Here is a 14,671-nt window from a genome sequence, read left to right on the forward strand (position 1 = left end):
GAGTATGCAAATTAGCTAGATACGCGAATTCCCGTACGTACGCGCGGCCGACGCAGTAAAGTTACGACGTTTACGTTAGGCTTTTCCCGGCGTATAGTTGCCCCTGCTAGATGAGGCGCAGCCAATGTTAAGTATGGCCGTCGTTCCCGCGTCTAAATTTTAAAAAGTTACGTCGTTTGCGCAAGTCGATCCGTGAATGGGGCTGGACGTCATTTACGTTCACGTCGAAACCAATGACGTACTTGCGACGTCATTTGGAGCAATGCACACTGGGATATTTTACGGACGGCGCATGTGCAGTTCGTTCGGCGCGGGGACGCGCTTCATTTAAATGATACAACGCCCCCTACCCGCCAAATTTGAATTCCGCCGGGTGATTTACGCTACGCCGCCGCAACTTACGGAGCAAGTGCTTTGAGAATACAGCACTTGCCCATGTAAGTTGCGGAGGCGTAACGTAAATGAGATACGTTACGCCCGCACAATTTTGCGACGATCTACGTGAATCTGCCCCTGAAAGTCCAGTTGGAATTTAAGGCTCAGGTCACACTGTCGCGACTTGGGATCTGAATTGTAAAACCCCAAGTCATGTGACATCCCACGTTATTCAATGAGAGCTGTCTTATTGCTCCGACTTTAGAAAAGGTTCCTGTACGACTTCAAGGCAACATCTTTCGGACGTATGCCCACAGACTTTAATGGAAGTCGCCTCCAAGTCGGATGGATCCTCATCGAAATTGATGTGATTTGGATCCGACATTACAGGAAGTATACCCAGGCATTCCCTGAAAGTCACTTCTAAAGACGCATCAAAGTAGTACTTAAGTAATCACCGGGAAGTCACCTGGTAAAATCACACCGTAAGTCGCAGTAGTGTGAACCGAGCCTAAAGTACATGCTGGCATGCATTGGTAAATGGGGATAGTCCTAGTTACCATAGGCTACGACAGCATCAAATGTAGCAATTTGCTAAGCAGTTTTCTATCACATCTATGTTATTGCAACAGTCATACATACAGTAAATATAATTGGTGGTTATTGTTATACTTAGAAAGGGTACAGTATCAGTTTCTCAGGTAGGGACCCGCCTAGACAAACCAGATTTTCAACTCAATTATTAAAATGACTGCCAATTAAGTTTATATAAATTGATATAAATCCCACAATGCGGCTGAGTAAACTGACAAACTTACTATACCAGTCTCACCAACAAAGGGTTTGGTGTCATTCTGATTGTTTGCTATTATCTTTACCCACAATTCTGGCACAGTACAACAATTAAACTATACATTCAAATGTTCTGTGCGTTGTGGTGTGCGGCTATTTGAAATAATATAATCCCATGAACATGAAATGATAGCTGAAAATTAGCCAACGATCCAACAGCTAAATTATTTTTCTAACCCAACATAACGGCGTAGTGCCTTCTGAGTGTAGTTAAAGTAGTTGTAAAGTCAGAAGGTTTTTTATCCTAATGCATTCTACGCATTAAGATAAAAAGCCTTCTGTGTTACAGCCCCCCTAATACTTACCTGAGCCCTATCTCTGTCCAGCGATGTCCATGAGTGTCTCAGCTGTCTGGGACTCTCCCCCCGATTGGCTGAGACACAGCAACGGCGCCATTGGCTCCCACTGCTATCAATCAAAGTCAGTTAGCCAATCAGGAGAGAGAAGGGGCAGGCCTGAACCACAGCTCCAAGTCTGAATTGACACAGGGAGCTGCAGCTCAGCTTGGGTACCCCCATAGCAAGCTGCTTGCTGTGGGGGTACTCAACAGGAGGAAAGGGCAGGAGTTCCGAAGAGGGACCCAAAAAGAGGAGGATTGGGGCTGCTCTGTGCAAATTACACAGAGCAAGCAAGTATAACACGTTTGTTATTTAAAGAAAAAAAAAATACAAGAATTTACGATCACTTTAAACTGTGTGCTAATTGCAGTACCTGGTTTGTTTCTGAAAATGTAGCAACATGGATAGAAATACTGACAAATTGACAATTACCCTGTGGTGGCTAAAATTCTGGTGTTAGGGTGTGGATTACATATAAGGAAAATGAAGGAACTGTTCTTTGCTAATATAAAACACAAACAAAGGGAATGTATAGTGTTTCTTTCTGTGAGAACATTATTTTTAGCCAGGTCAATATTACATTTTATTAAAATGCAGTTTTCTATTCGGCCTACAGATGGTGTTCTAATATTCTTATTCGCATATTCAGCTATTTCAGCTGTGCTAAAAAAACTAGTTGTTCAGAGCTTGTTCAAACTACAACATTCATTATTAATGCATCTTGTTAACACACGGTCTATGTTATGGTGCGTCAGCATTTTTTAACTGCACCCTAATGCACGTCAAAAGTGTACTGTGGTGCTATAAAGCCCACCACAAAGCACTCTCAATGGTCTGTTTTTTGTGCCATCTACTTTAACAGAGCATGAATCATCTCAGAGTGTCTACTAGGTATGCACCGATACCGTTACTAGTATAGATATTGATACCAAGCATTTGCACAAGTATCTGTACTCATGCAAATGCTCCGATGCCTAATCTGATACCTGTTGTATTGGACCAGGCATCCTCAAGCTCAGCAGGGGGTTGGGCAGCCTCACAGGTGATTGGCGCAGTGATGGGAGCAGTTAAAAACACAGATCCCCCTGTATAGCTTTTCTGACAGCTGCTTTCCCCCTCTCCCTCCCGCGGCTGGCAGTGTCCTCCTCCGGTCCCCCACTGTCCCAGATCTGTCAGGATGGAGAGCAGAGGAAGGTGGCAGTAAATCTGTCATTTAACGGCTCCTTCCATTTCTGAATGAACAGACTCAGTGATCATTGTCTGTCCATTCATAACTGAAACATTGTGAACTTAGTTTACAATGCATCAGTTTATGAATGGAGAGGAGCCTCTGTATCCTCTTCTTTCATTCATTTTCAGTGCAGCTGAGGCTGCAGAGAAATGGACTGCGGAATCTGTGTCCTTAGTCCCTTTCTCTGTCTCAAAGGGGAGATGCCATGGGTCTGTTTATGGCATGGACTGTGGGGGTATAATCAGTGCTGCACACTAGTGCCACTGTCACACGACATAAGAAAAAAGTATCGGTAATTGGTATAGGCAAGTACATTAATTATCTGTATGTGTACTCGGTCTTAAAGTGGTATCGGTGCAACCCTAGTCTACCCAAAAGCTAGTATCAGAGGGAATCAAAGCCCACTTTCCTGCTAAGCATTCTCTTTCAATGGCTGCATCATTTTTATTGGTTGCAAAATTTACTTCATAGGACTTCCAAGTGATTAACCACTTCAGCCCCGGACCATATGGCTGGTCAATGACCGGGCCACTTTTTGCGATTTGGCACTGCGTCGCTTTAACTGACAATTGCGCGGTCGTGCGACGTGGCTCCCAAACAAAATTGGCGTCCTTTTTTTCCTACAAATAGAGCTTTCTTTTGGTGGTATTTGATCACCTCTGCGGTTTTTAGTTTTTGCGCTATAAACAAAAATAGAGCGACAATTTTGAAAAAAATGAATATTTTTTACTTTTTGCTATAATAAATATCCCCCAAAAATATATAAAAAAACTATTTTTTTCCTCAGTTTAGGCCGATACGTTTTCTTCTACATTTTTTTTGTTTTTTTATAGCGATTAGTGCTATAAAAATGCATTGATTACTATAAAAATGGCACTGGCAGTGAAGGGGTTAACACTAGGGGGCAAGGAAGGGAGCTGCACGCAGAATGTTTTTCTATCTTAATGCAGAGAATTTATTAAGGTGAAAAACCTTCAGGCTTTAGAACCACTTTCAGTTTCCTGCTGAGGTAAATGACAAGATGTTTGCCCCCTTCCAAACCCAATACAATGCAGCTCCCAACCCAACATCTGATGCAATTGTCTGGACCACAAAGTTCCTAGAGAAGTCAGGAGGGTTTAACACTGGGTTACCACAAGACCTGTTTTAATGGCTCTAAAGATTTTGCCGACAGGCTGGTTGTAATGATGGTGATAATTAGACTGACTTCAGTACAACCAGCCTGTCCATAGAAGGATATAAATTTGTCCGGTTCCTGCTGAACCGGCTGAATTTTGTTCTGTCTATGGCTGGCTTAAGAATGCTTGAACCTGCTTTTTGATGGTGGTCCGTGGTTAGTTTTGAATAGAGTCTACTTTTGTTTACCTGTGACTTTATCTCATCTCTCCCATGGGTATAAACCAGATATTTTGCCTCCTCTAGCCTCAGTGGCATCACTAGGGTTGGTGTCCCCCGTCGTGTTAAAACATGCTGTCACCCCTCCCCCAACTATAGTCCTCCCTCAGCACAGACCCTCCCCTCCATCAGCACAGACCCCGCCCCCAGGACACACCACCCACCTTCATCAGTACAGACTCCCCCAGGACAAACCACCCCCCTCCATCAGTACAGACTCCCCCAGGACAAACCGCCTCCATCAGTACAGACCCACCCCCACCTATCACAACATATCACCTTGGGCAGCGAAAAGCTCCCCCCAATCGCAAGCCGACACACCCCCCACCCATTACTGCACAAGCTCAGGTGCACGGCACCCCCATGCCGCAGCTGGAGAGGACAGTGTGCATCTGCGCCGCCCAGGCAGGGAATAAGATAGTCACAGGCTCAGGCAGCAGCGCAGTAGTGAGAGACAGAGAGGAGGTGGAAAACACAGCGGCTGTGTTTTCCGGCTGAAAAATGCCAAAGGGGGAGCCAGGACCTTTGTCACCCTCGGGATGGTGTCACCCCTGGTAGCAGACCGCACCCCCCACTCCCCTTAGCGACGCCACTGTCTAACCTTATGGTGCATTTTTGGATTGGCTGTAACCCCTACTTTCTGGATAGAGTTTAACATGGCCTAAACCTTTATTAAACGCGAGTCCAAATCTTCGCTATGGACAATCACTTCATCTACATAAGCAGCTTTAGCTTTTGACAAGGTTTCTGCTATCCCAGCTTCAAGAATTTCCAAATTAGAATTAGAGGGAAGCAGGGTCGTCTCAGCGACCGAGGATTCCTTATCCTTCAACGGTTTTAGCAAATTCACATGATATATCTGTATGGGTTTCGGTCTTCCCGGTTAGCAAATCTTGTAATTTACTTTTTCAATCACTTCATAGAGGCCATGCCATTTGGACCTGGGCCAGATGATTGTAAATATCCTGAGCCAACTGGGCTTGGGCCAAATTTTCCTTCACAATAGGCATCACTTGCACAATTCTGTCTTGCATTTGCAGCACATGCTCAATCACACTTCTATGAGGAGGACTCACACTTTCCTACCTTTCTCTGGCAATGCCCAATAGCCAGCGTGGGTACCTCCCATACAGTGGATTAAAGGAAGAGAACACTGTGAACCTATTTTATAGCAAACATCTAGTAAGGTATAATATAATCCAATTATTATGTCTTTATCCACCATCTTCCCCAACACCTGTTTTAATGTTTTGTTTTTTCAACTAGCCCATCTCTATGAGGGAGTTACGCTGAACTACAGCGGCATCTCAAAAAATTTAAATATCTTCAAAAAGTTATAATATTTCAGTAATTCAATTCAAAACGTGAAACTTATATATTTTAAATGTATGCGTTACACACAGAATGATATTTCAAGCATTTTGATGATTATGGCTTACAGCTAGGAAACCCCAAATTAAGTATATCAGAAAATTAGAATATTACATAAGACCAATACAAAAAAAGGATTTTTACAACTTAAAGCGGAGGTCCATCCTCTGCTGCAAAAATTAAAAGCCAGCAGCTACACATACTGCAGCTGCTGGCTTTTAATAATAGGTTACTAACCTGTCCTGGAGTCCAGCTGTGGCGGCACTGCAGCTGATGTTTCCATCAGTTGTCGGATGCTTCCGCCGTCATTGCGGATAAGGAAGCCCGCAGTGTAGCCTTACGGCTTCACGCCGGGAACCCTACTGCGCTGTGGGGGCACTTAACAAGAGGGAGGGGCCAGGAGCGTCGAAGAGGGACCCAAGAAGAGGAGGATCTGGGCTGCTCTGTGCAAAAACATTACACAGGGCAGGCAAGTATAACATGTTTGTTATTTAAAAAAAAAAAAAACTTTACAATCGCTTTAAAGCGGGATTTCACCCGCAATTTTTTTAAGTCAGCAGCTACAAACACTGTAGCTGCTGACTTTTAATAAGGACACTTACCTGTCCTAGGCTCCCACGATTATGGCCCCCTCGATCATTGCAGGACCCGTGCCGCCATCCTCACTAAGGGAAGCAAGCAGTGAAGCCTTGCAGCTTCACTGCCCGTTTCCTACTGCGCATGCGCGAGTCTTGCGACGATTTGTGAATGGGCGGCTGTTCTCTGGGATTACACATAGTTCCCAGAAGGCACACACCCCATTTACCAGAAGACAACACGAGGAGGATGCGGAAGAAGACCCACCGTGGATAAGGAAGAGGCAGATTAGGAACATCCGCATAGCAACCGGTATTTTGGTTAAGTAAAAATTGTATTTTCTTTTTTTTTTATAAATTTTTTTTCGATTTTTTTGCCGCATTTTTGTGTAATTTTTTTTCAGGGTGGAACTCCACTTTAACTCAGTTTGGAGGGGTGCCCACATACTCTTGCCCATTTAGTGTATCTTGGAAGATTGTATATAAAGTGTAACAATCTGGGTTAACTGTGTAAGTGCACATAAAATTATATATATTTTAATTGTAATCTTATTATTATTCCATTATTAAAAAATAAAGCCAATTGTTTTCACTACATGACCACTGACATTTAACCAAATAAGCTTTTTCAAATGCACCACACCATTGAAGCCATTTAATGTACATACTTTTCTTCCGGAGGTCTTGGAGAAGGAACCTTTGGATACAGCTTTCTGCGTTGTTGGGCTTCTTCTAGGAGATTTTCATCCTTTGTGAATATTCCTTCCATGAGGTCCATTGTTGTCATCATTTTGGTGTTAGGATCTAAAATGTCTGCAAGAGACTTGTCTTTACCTACTATTTCTCTTACCAGTTCTTCTGATTTCAAGTCTGCATAAATCAAGTCCTTGCTCTTGGAGTTACTACTTAGAAGAGAAGACACTGCTCCCTCTCTTATGTTTTCAGAGGGTTCCAGGACTGGTTGACCGTCTGTTATTTTGCACTGTTCTTCTGGATCCTGCCCTTGCCTTGTGTAAGCACAAAAGCGAGAATAGGATTGTTCGGAGATGCTGAGAGTCTTAAGCTGATCTTTACCAACAGCAGTGTGTAAGGCAGAAGGCTCAATTGCACTCAGCAAGTTATTCCTGCTTTCCTTCTCTGCATGACTTTCAGAATGAACAATCTTGATGGGGACCATCTTCACTGTAGTGTTGTCTATCACTCTTTCAATCCTAAAAACACAAAACAACGTGTTATTCTGTTTGCGTTTCTTTACAAAACTGGAAAAGGTATTTATAAAAAGAACTATCATTTTGCAATTTCCATGCAAACACTGGATTTAGAAAGTCATCCACAATATCAGATAAACTACAGTTAAGATCTAAATGCTACGTTTTGTTTTGTAAAATTACATGGATGGATAGCAAAAATATAAGGCACCATGCTTCCAGCTCAACTTTCCTTCTGAACATACAAATAGCAAAAACCACTGGGGAAAAAAAATAAAAAAATGGGTCAAGCAAAGGACAGCTCTGCCATTATACACACTGGGGTAGATTCAGTAACATTTATGCATTTTTTACGTAGGCGCAGGGCACCGTTTTTGCCCTGCCCCCCTGCAAATTTACTGCGCTACCCGCGATTCACGGAGCAGTAAGTAGCTCCGCAAATTGCGTGTGTGCTCTTTAAAATTGCCCGGCGTAAGCGCGCGCAATTTAAATGATCCCGAAGGGGGCGGGAATCATTTAAATTAGGCGCGTTCCCGCGCCGATCGTAGAGCGCATGCTCCGTCGGGAAACTTTCCCGACGTGCATTGCGGCAAATGACGTCGCAAGGACGTCATTTGCTTCAAAGTGAACGTGACTGGCGTCCAGCGCCATTCACGAATCACTTACGCAAACTATGTAAAGTTCAAATTTCGCGACGCGGGAACGACGGGAATACGTAACATTGGCTGCCCCTGCTAATAGCAGGGGCAGCCTTACGCGAAAACCGCCGTACGCAAACGACGTAAACTGCGTACGCAGGGCTCGGGTAACGTTGTGAATCGGCGTTAGTATGCAATTTGCATACTATACGCTGAGCACAACGGGAACGCCACCTAGCGGCCATCGCAAGAATGCAGCCTAAGATATGCGGGCATAAGAGCCTTATGCCACGCATATCTTAGGCTGCAGTCGGCGTAACGAGGTTCCTGAATCAGGAGCATTCGTTACGCCGGCGCAAGTAAGCAATTGCGCTGCGTAACTATGGTTACGCAGGTGCAATTGCTCTCTGAATCCGGGCCAATGATAATGCTGTAAATGTAAAATTGAAGACTACAATTTTAAAGCTAACCAGTTATTTAGGTGTGGGGGGGACTAGCTCCTCTGTTTTTTTTTTTTATAATTCTTTATTTTATATATCTCTTTTCTCTTTTCCTCTGTTCCTTCCACAGACATGAAACAAATAGGTACAGCTTTTACAATCTCTTCATCGTTATTACATTCATTGAGATCTTCACCTTAACATCTCATAAACTCTATATTACAGCCTTATAACATTCATTGAAATCTTCACCTTAACATCTCATAATCTCTATATTACAGCCTCCTATTACATTTCTAATCTCCTCTATACTGGCCCAGGTCCCCTATCCTTGATGAACCCGCTATTTTCGTCTGCTATCCTCGGAAGGGTGTTCTGAGCCCGAGGAGATATTAATCACCCACCCAAGATCCTCCCTCCCTCCCCCCCCAAAGAAAAACGAAAAAAAAAAAAAAAAAAAAAAAAAAAAAAAAAAAAAAAGGAATGCATCTGTCCCTGGTCTCTCCCCCTTTTCCCCCCCTATAAACTCCGCTCCCTATATTCAATATATGGAGTCCAGGTCCTCCAATAAGTCTCCTCTCGTTCCTGTATTCCCATTGTGAGGTTTTCCATCATCTGTATCTCATTTATTCTGCTAAGCCATTGCAGTTTTGTTGGGGAGGCGGTACTCTTCCATAGGACAGGTATACACGCCTTTGCGGCTGTTATCAGGTGACGTAATAGGGATTGTTTATAGTTTTCCATTGATATGGGAATGTCGAGTAACAAGAACGCCGCAGGTCTGTCTCCTAAGTCTATCCCGGTAATTTCCCGGATTGTCTCCGAGACCATCCTCCAGAATTCTCTTATCACCAGACATTCCCAAAATATGTGTACCATGGTACCCTCCTCTTTCTGACATCTCCAGCAAATTTTAGACGTATTGGGAAAAAAACGATTTAGTATTGTTGGTGTCCTGTACCACCTTGTCATAACTTTATATCCCCCCTCCTGGTACCTCGATGCGATTGAGGCTTTATGTATAAATGCAAAGATCTTATTTTTCTGAGTATCTGAAAACTTGATGCCCAGATCCCTTTCCCATGCCTGTATGAAAACAAGCTCTTGTGGCGCCTTTGATTCGATCAATAAAGTATACATATATGATAGCATATGTCTCGATGGTTCTTTTTTTAGACAGATTTCCTCAAATTTAGACGGGGTCCCTATTTCTACCTCGTGGATCTTCAGAGATCCTAAAAACGTTCTCAACTGATTACGTCTCCATATGTCTATGTCTTCCCCATATACCAGTTCTAAATCTTCGTTCTGCATTACGTGATTCTCTCTCATGAAATGTATCAGCCTACAGGCTCCCTTCCTTCTCAAGTTATTGAAATATCGGTCTTTTAACCCTGGCACAAAGCTCGGGTTTCCTAGGATAGGTGTCATAGGGCCGGTACATTTCACCAGATTCGTATTCTTACACACCCGTCTGATAGCTCTAAGTGTAGCCTTTATCGTCGGATGTTTCTTTGCACTCTGAGGTATCTTATTCTCCCCCAACCACGCCAGACCTTCTATAGGGATACTGCTGGCTTCTTGTTCCAGATTGACCCAGGGTTTGTCATCCTGTTGTGTGCACCAGTCCACTACTCATGCTAGATGAGAGGCCTCATAGTACCCCATTGGATCTGGGAGGCCCACTCCTCCTTTATCTTTGGGTAGAGTCAATATATTTCTCCGGACTCTGGCCGGTTTTCCAGCCCAAATGAACTTCATAAACTTCGCTCGTATGTCTCTCAGGAATCCCATCGGCAATGTTATGGGAAGGGTCTGCAATAGATAGATTAGCCGTGGCATCGTATTCATTTTTATTATATTTATTCGGCCAAACCATGAGAATGTTTCTTTATCCCATTTTAGTAAGTCTAACTTTATTTGTTTTATTAGGGGTAGAAAATTTAATTCAAAGATCCTGCCCAATTTCCTTGGTATCTTCGTCCCTAAATATTCCACATGGGAATCTGTCCATCTGAAAGAGAAGCTACCGGCCAGTTGATGCCGTAATCCACTGTTCACCTCAACTCCCATTGCTTCCGATTTGTTGTAATTAACTTTAAAATTGGATATTTTTCCATATCTTTTTATCTCTGCTAATAAGCAGGGGAGCGATGTTATCGGGGACGTTAATGTGAACAGTAGATCATCAGCATAAGCTGCCACCTTATAGTCGTCTTCCCCAACCCGTATACCCCTTATATCACTGTTTGCTCTAATAGTTCTTAAAAAGGGCTCCAAAGAAAGAATAAATATAATTGGGGATAGGGGGCATCCCTGTCGGGTTCCATTATGGATAGGGAAGGGATCTGATTTTTTCTCATTAATCCTCACTCTTGCCGATGGGCAGGAGTATAGGCTTGTGATCCAGTTCAGTAAGCCCTTCCCCAAACCAATATGTGATAGCATGGCTTTTAGATATCCCCATTCCACCCTGTCAAAGGCTTTTTCCGCATCAGCGGATATCAAAACTACAGACTGGTGACGTTGTTGTGCTAAATATATTGTGCTTATTATCCTTTGGGTATTCTCTCTACCTTCTCTGCCCGGGGTGAAACCCACTTGATCCGGGTGTATCAGTGCGGGGACATACGTCAACAGTCTATCTGCCAGTATCTTCGCCAGAATTTTTAAATCGACGTCTAGCAAGGATATTGGCCGATAACTTGAACACTCGGCGGGATCTTTCCCATCCTTGGGAATCACTACGATCTCGGCCATTAAGGTTTCCGCTGGCATCCTCTGTCCTTCGCGGATCGAATTAAAAGCCGCGACGAACCTAGGCGCCAGTTTTTCCGCAAAAATTTTGTAATACCGCAAGGTGTAACCATCAGGACCCGGCGCCTTTCCCGCTTTTAATGCTCCTAAGGCTCCCAGAAATTCTTCGACTGTGATCGGGCCATCTATCTTCTCTGCTTCTTCTGTAGGTATCTTTGGCATCTTTGAAGACACTAGATATTCCTTGGCCCTTTCCTCCCTTTCTGAAGTATTAATTCTTCCATCCTGCCTCTCCAAATTATATAGGTTTAAATAATAGACTCTAAATGCTTCAGCTATTTGCTGCGTTGAACTCACCAGCACATTCTCCTGCGTTCTGATTTTTTCGATCTGGTTGCGGGATCTCGTATCTCTAAGTGCGTTCGCCAGTAACCTGCTGGGTTTATTCCCGAATTCGTAAAAAGTTCTTTTACACCTACTTAATTTGGCTTTTGCTTTGTCCGTTAACATAAGATTTAATTTTTCCCGCAGGCCCGCCAACTTCTCCCCTGTCTGATGTGTCTGTAATTTCTTATGTGCTGTTTCCAGAAGTTGGATTTCCCCCAGCAGGCTGTCCAGTTTAGCACTCAGATTACGTTTTCTATGTGCTCCCAGTGAGATTAGCACCCCTCTTAGGTAGCATTTATGTGTTTCCCAAATATTCATAGGCAGTGTTTCATCTGAGTCGTTAGTAGAGAAGAAATTGTCTAATTCCCGAGCTATCTGCTTCTCATAGTCCGGGTCTTTTTAGAGTGTCTCATTGACTCTCCAATTCCATTCTCGTGGCCCCCTTTCTCCCCATTCTGTACTGCAATTGGTTGGCGCATGATCGGATATCGTAAAAGACCCTATTGCTGCTCCTCGTAGTCTTGAAAGAATGTTCTGATCTATAAAGACATAATCTATCCTTGTGTATGTCTTGTGTTTTGCAGAAAAAAAACTGTAATCCTTATCATACGGATGGGTCATCCTCCAGCTATCTATTACCTGAGTTTCTTTCAATAGACACCTTGCTTTCCGTAATTTTGTGTTGGAGATATGAGACACTCCCTTTGATACATCTATCACTGGGTCTAATGCTATATTTAAATCACCCCCCATGATAAGGAACCCCTCTTTATGTTGTTGTACCACTTCCAGATATTTTTCCAGTGCAACTGTAGGGTCTTCATTGGGTAAATATAAGTTCACCAGAGTAACTTTTTGATTCCCTAACTCCCCTTTTACAATTAGCATCCGGCCTACATCGTCCGTAATTACATTTGATTCTTTCCAAATCATTTGTTTTGAGAGCAAGATTGCCACCCCATTCGCCTTAGATGTCTGCGAGGCACCATGGTATACAATCGGAAAACTTTGATTTCCCAGTCTGGGTATTTTATCTTTTCGAAAATGGGTCTCTTGTAAAAAAGTTACTTGTGCCTTAATCCTGCTGAGTTCTGCCATTAATTTAGTACGTTTTTCTGGGCTATTTAAGCCCTTGACATTATATGATGTAAAATTAATTATATCCATTTTTGTCATCTTTCTGCTCTAGTGTAGGGGATTACCCTTTAACCTCACAAGGGGACCCAAAAATATCGGGGAGAAGGGGAGGGGAGAAGGGGGAGAGAGAAAGGCCGCGACCCCAATTTTAGACAGAAACACAGAGAAGAAAAAAAAAAAAAAACCCCCTACCCCTATTCCCCGTGTCTCGAGGACTGGTCACACGCCCCAGTGCCCGAGTAATTTCCCTTCCTTTCCCCTCCCCCGCAGCTCCAACCCGCGATCCCCCGCTACTCTGGGGGCGGATCGCTGTTGGACCTGGACGGGACGGGAAAAGGAAAAAAAAAAAACAAAAACAAAAAAAAAACCCCAGGGAAAGGGGAAAAAAATAAATAAATAAATAAAAAAATAAATTCCCTTTCCCTTTATTTAACGCCTCCGGTCTTCCTCCAACTGGAGGAGAGGCGTTTTTGGTGGGGAGAGTGTATGTGCAGAAAAGAGCGAGGACAACGCGTCAGGAGCTCCCCCGCGTTTGCCCGCGCGCACCCCCTTATTCATTTCACATTGACCTTATATTAACCATGTATCTCTTCACCCCCGCTTTAGAGATACCCCATTATTCAGAAGACCCCCCTCTGACAATCTCCGCCCCTAGATTCCACAAAGCGTGCCCCCCAAAAAAAAAAAAAAAAAAAAAGGGGAAACATAGAGGGAAGAGGGAGGGGGAGGAAGAGAGAAAAAGGCAAACATAGAGAACAAGGAAAAAAAAGTATATATGCCTTTCCTCCCCTCCTCCTCCTTTCAGGGTCCAATCCCTACCCACCCCCCCTCAAAAAAAAAAAAAAAAAAAAAAAAAAAAAAAAAATTCCTATATGCTGTTAAGGGAAAATATACATTTTGCATCTCATCCTTCTGACATATTAGCTTCTTCTAGCATATATAAATTTCTATAAGCATTTCCTCATCGGCATCGTGCATCATAGCTTAAATCCCTGTTTCTACCTTATTCTATCTTATTCTTAGCCCTCATTAAGAGGTACAGTTCCAGGGTATATTATTATACAACATCATAAGAAAAAGAAAAAGTAATAAAAAAAAAAAAAAAAACACAGATATTTTACTACCGTCTGAGAGCTTGGCCTTCAATCCTTCAGACCTTTTAATTCCCCCCCTTCCCTCCCCTTCCCAGCCCCACTTCGGCCCAAGCCCCTTTTACCCCTATATCCTATCTATTCCCTATCTCTACTATCCCTGTGTCCATGCTTTCACTCCGATGTGTTTTTGGTGGAGGCTTAAAAACTTGCCTTATCTCACCACAAAAAAATAAAAAAAAAAATAAAAAAAGCAACACAATACACACATAATAGGGGAGCACAAAAAGGCCCCATTTATCCTTGTGATTATATTTGAGTTTATTTTAATATCCCTTTTGTGTAACCCTTGTTTTATAAACCCTTTATACCCCTATGGTGCTATTTAACCTACCCCCACCCCCCCCCCAACTCTCCCCTCCCCCTCTTTCTCCACAAACCTTTGACCCCCCCTTGTTTCCCACCCTAGGATGACCGACAAACCACACACATCCCCCCCTCCCCTAAAAAAAAAAAAAAAAAAAAAAAAGAAATATACACTCCTATTACCCCCCCCCTCTTAGGCCTCAGATGGGGCATTTGATCTTCTACTAATCTTTATGGCACCAGAGCGCCCCTTAATGGGAGGTCAGTCTAACATTTTCCTCTACTTTTTCGCTCCCCCATGCTTCCCTCCGAAAAAAAAAAAAAGGGGGGGGGAGGAGGGGGGAGTGGCCCCCGCCTATCTCTCCCAGACATCTTGTTTGGACCTTAGCCCCTCATTCCATTTTCACTTTCACTTTCACTTGTATCTACCTGTATTTGACCGGTACACAGCATTATTCTGGATCCCTCTCCACCCTCCCCCCCCCCCAAGAAAAAAAAAACACTAATTAA

At 43.3% G+C, this 14,671-nt stretch overlaps 1 protein-coding gene across 3 annotated transcripts in view; it reads right to left on the reverse strand.

Moving 5' to 3' along the window:
* The window catches only part of SHROOM2 (shroom family member 2), a 311,760-nt gene that overhangs the window by 29,052 nt on the left and 268,037 nt on the right, over positions 1-14,671 (reverse strand). For all 3 annotated transcript variants that reach the window (XM_040338142.1, XM_040338141.1, XM_040338139.1), the window contains exon 8: positions 6,806-7,348. In XM_040338142.1, coding sequence (XP_040194076.1) covers positions 6,806-7,348 — 543 coding nt within the window. The remainder of the gene's footprint in view (positions 1-6,805; positions 7,349-14,671) is intronic.

The sequence above is a fragment of the Rana temporaria genome, chromosome 2, assembly GCF_905171775.1.
Source record: "Rana temporaria chromosome 2, aRanTem1.1, whole genome shotgun sequence".
NCBI classification, from domain to species: Eukaryota; Metazoa; Chordata; class Amphibia; order Anura; family Ranidae; genus Rana; species Rana temporaria.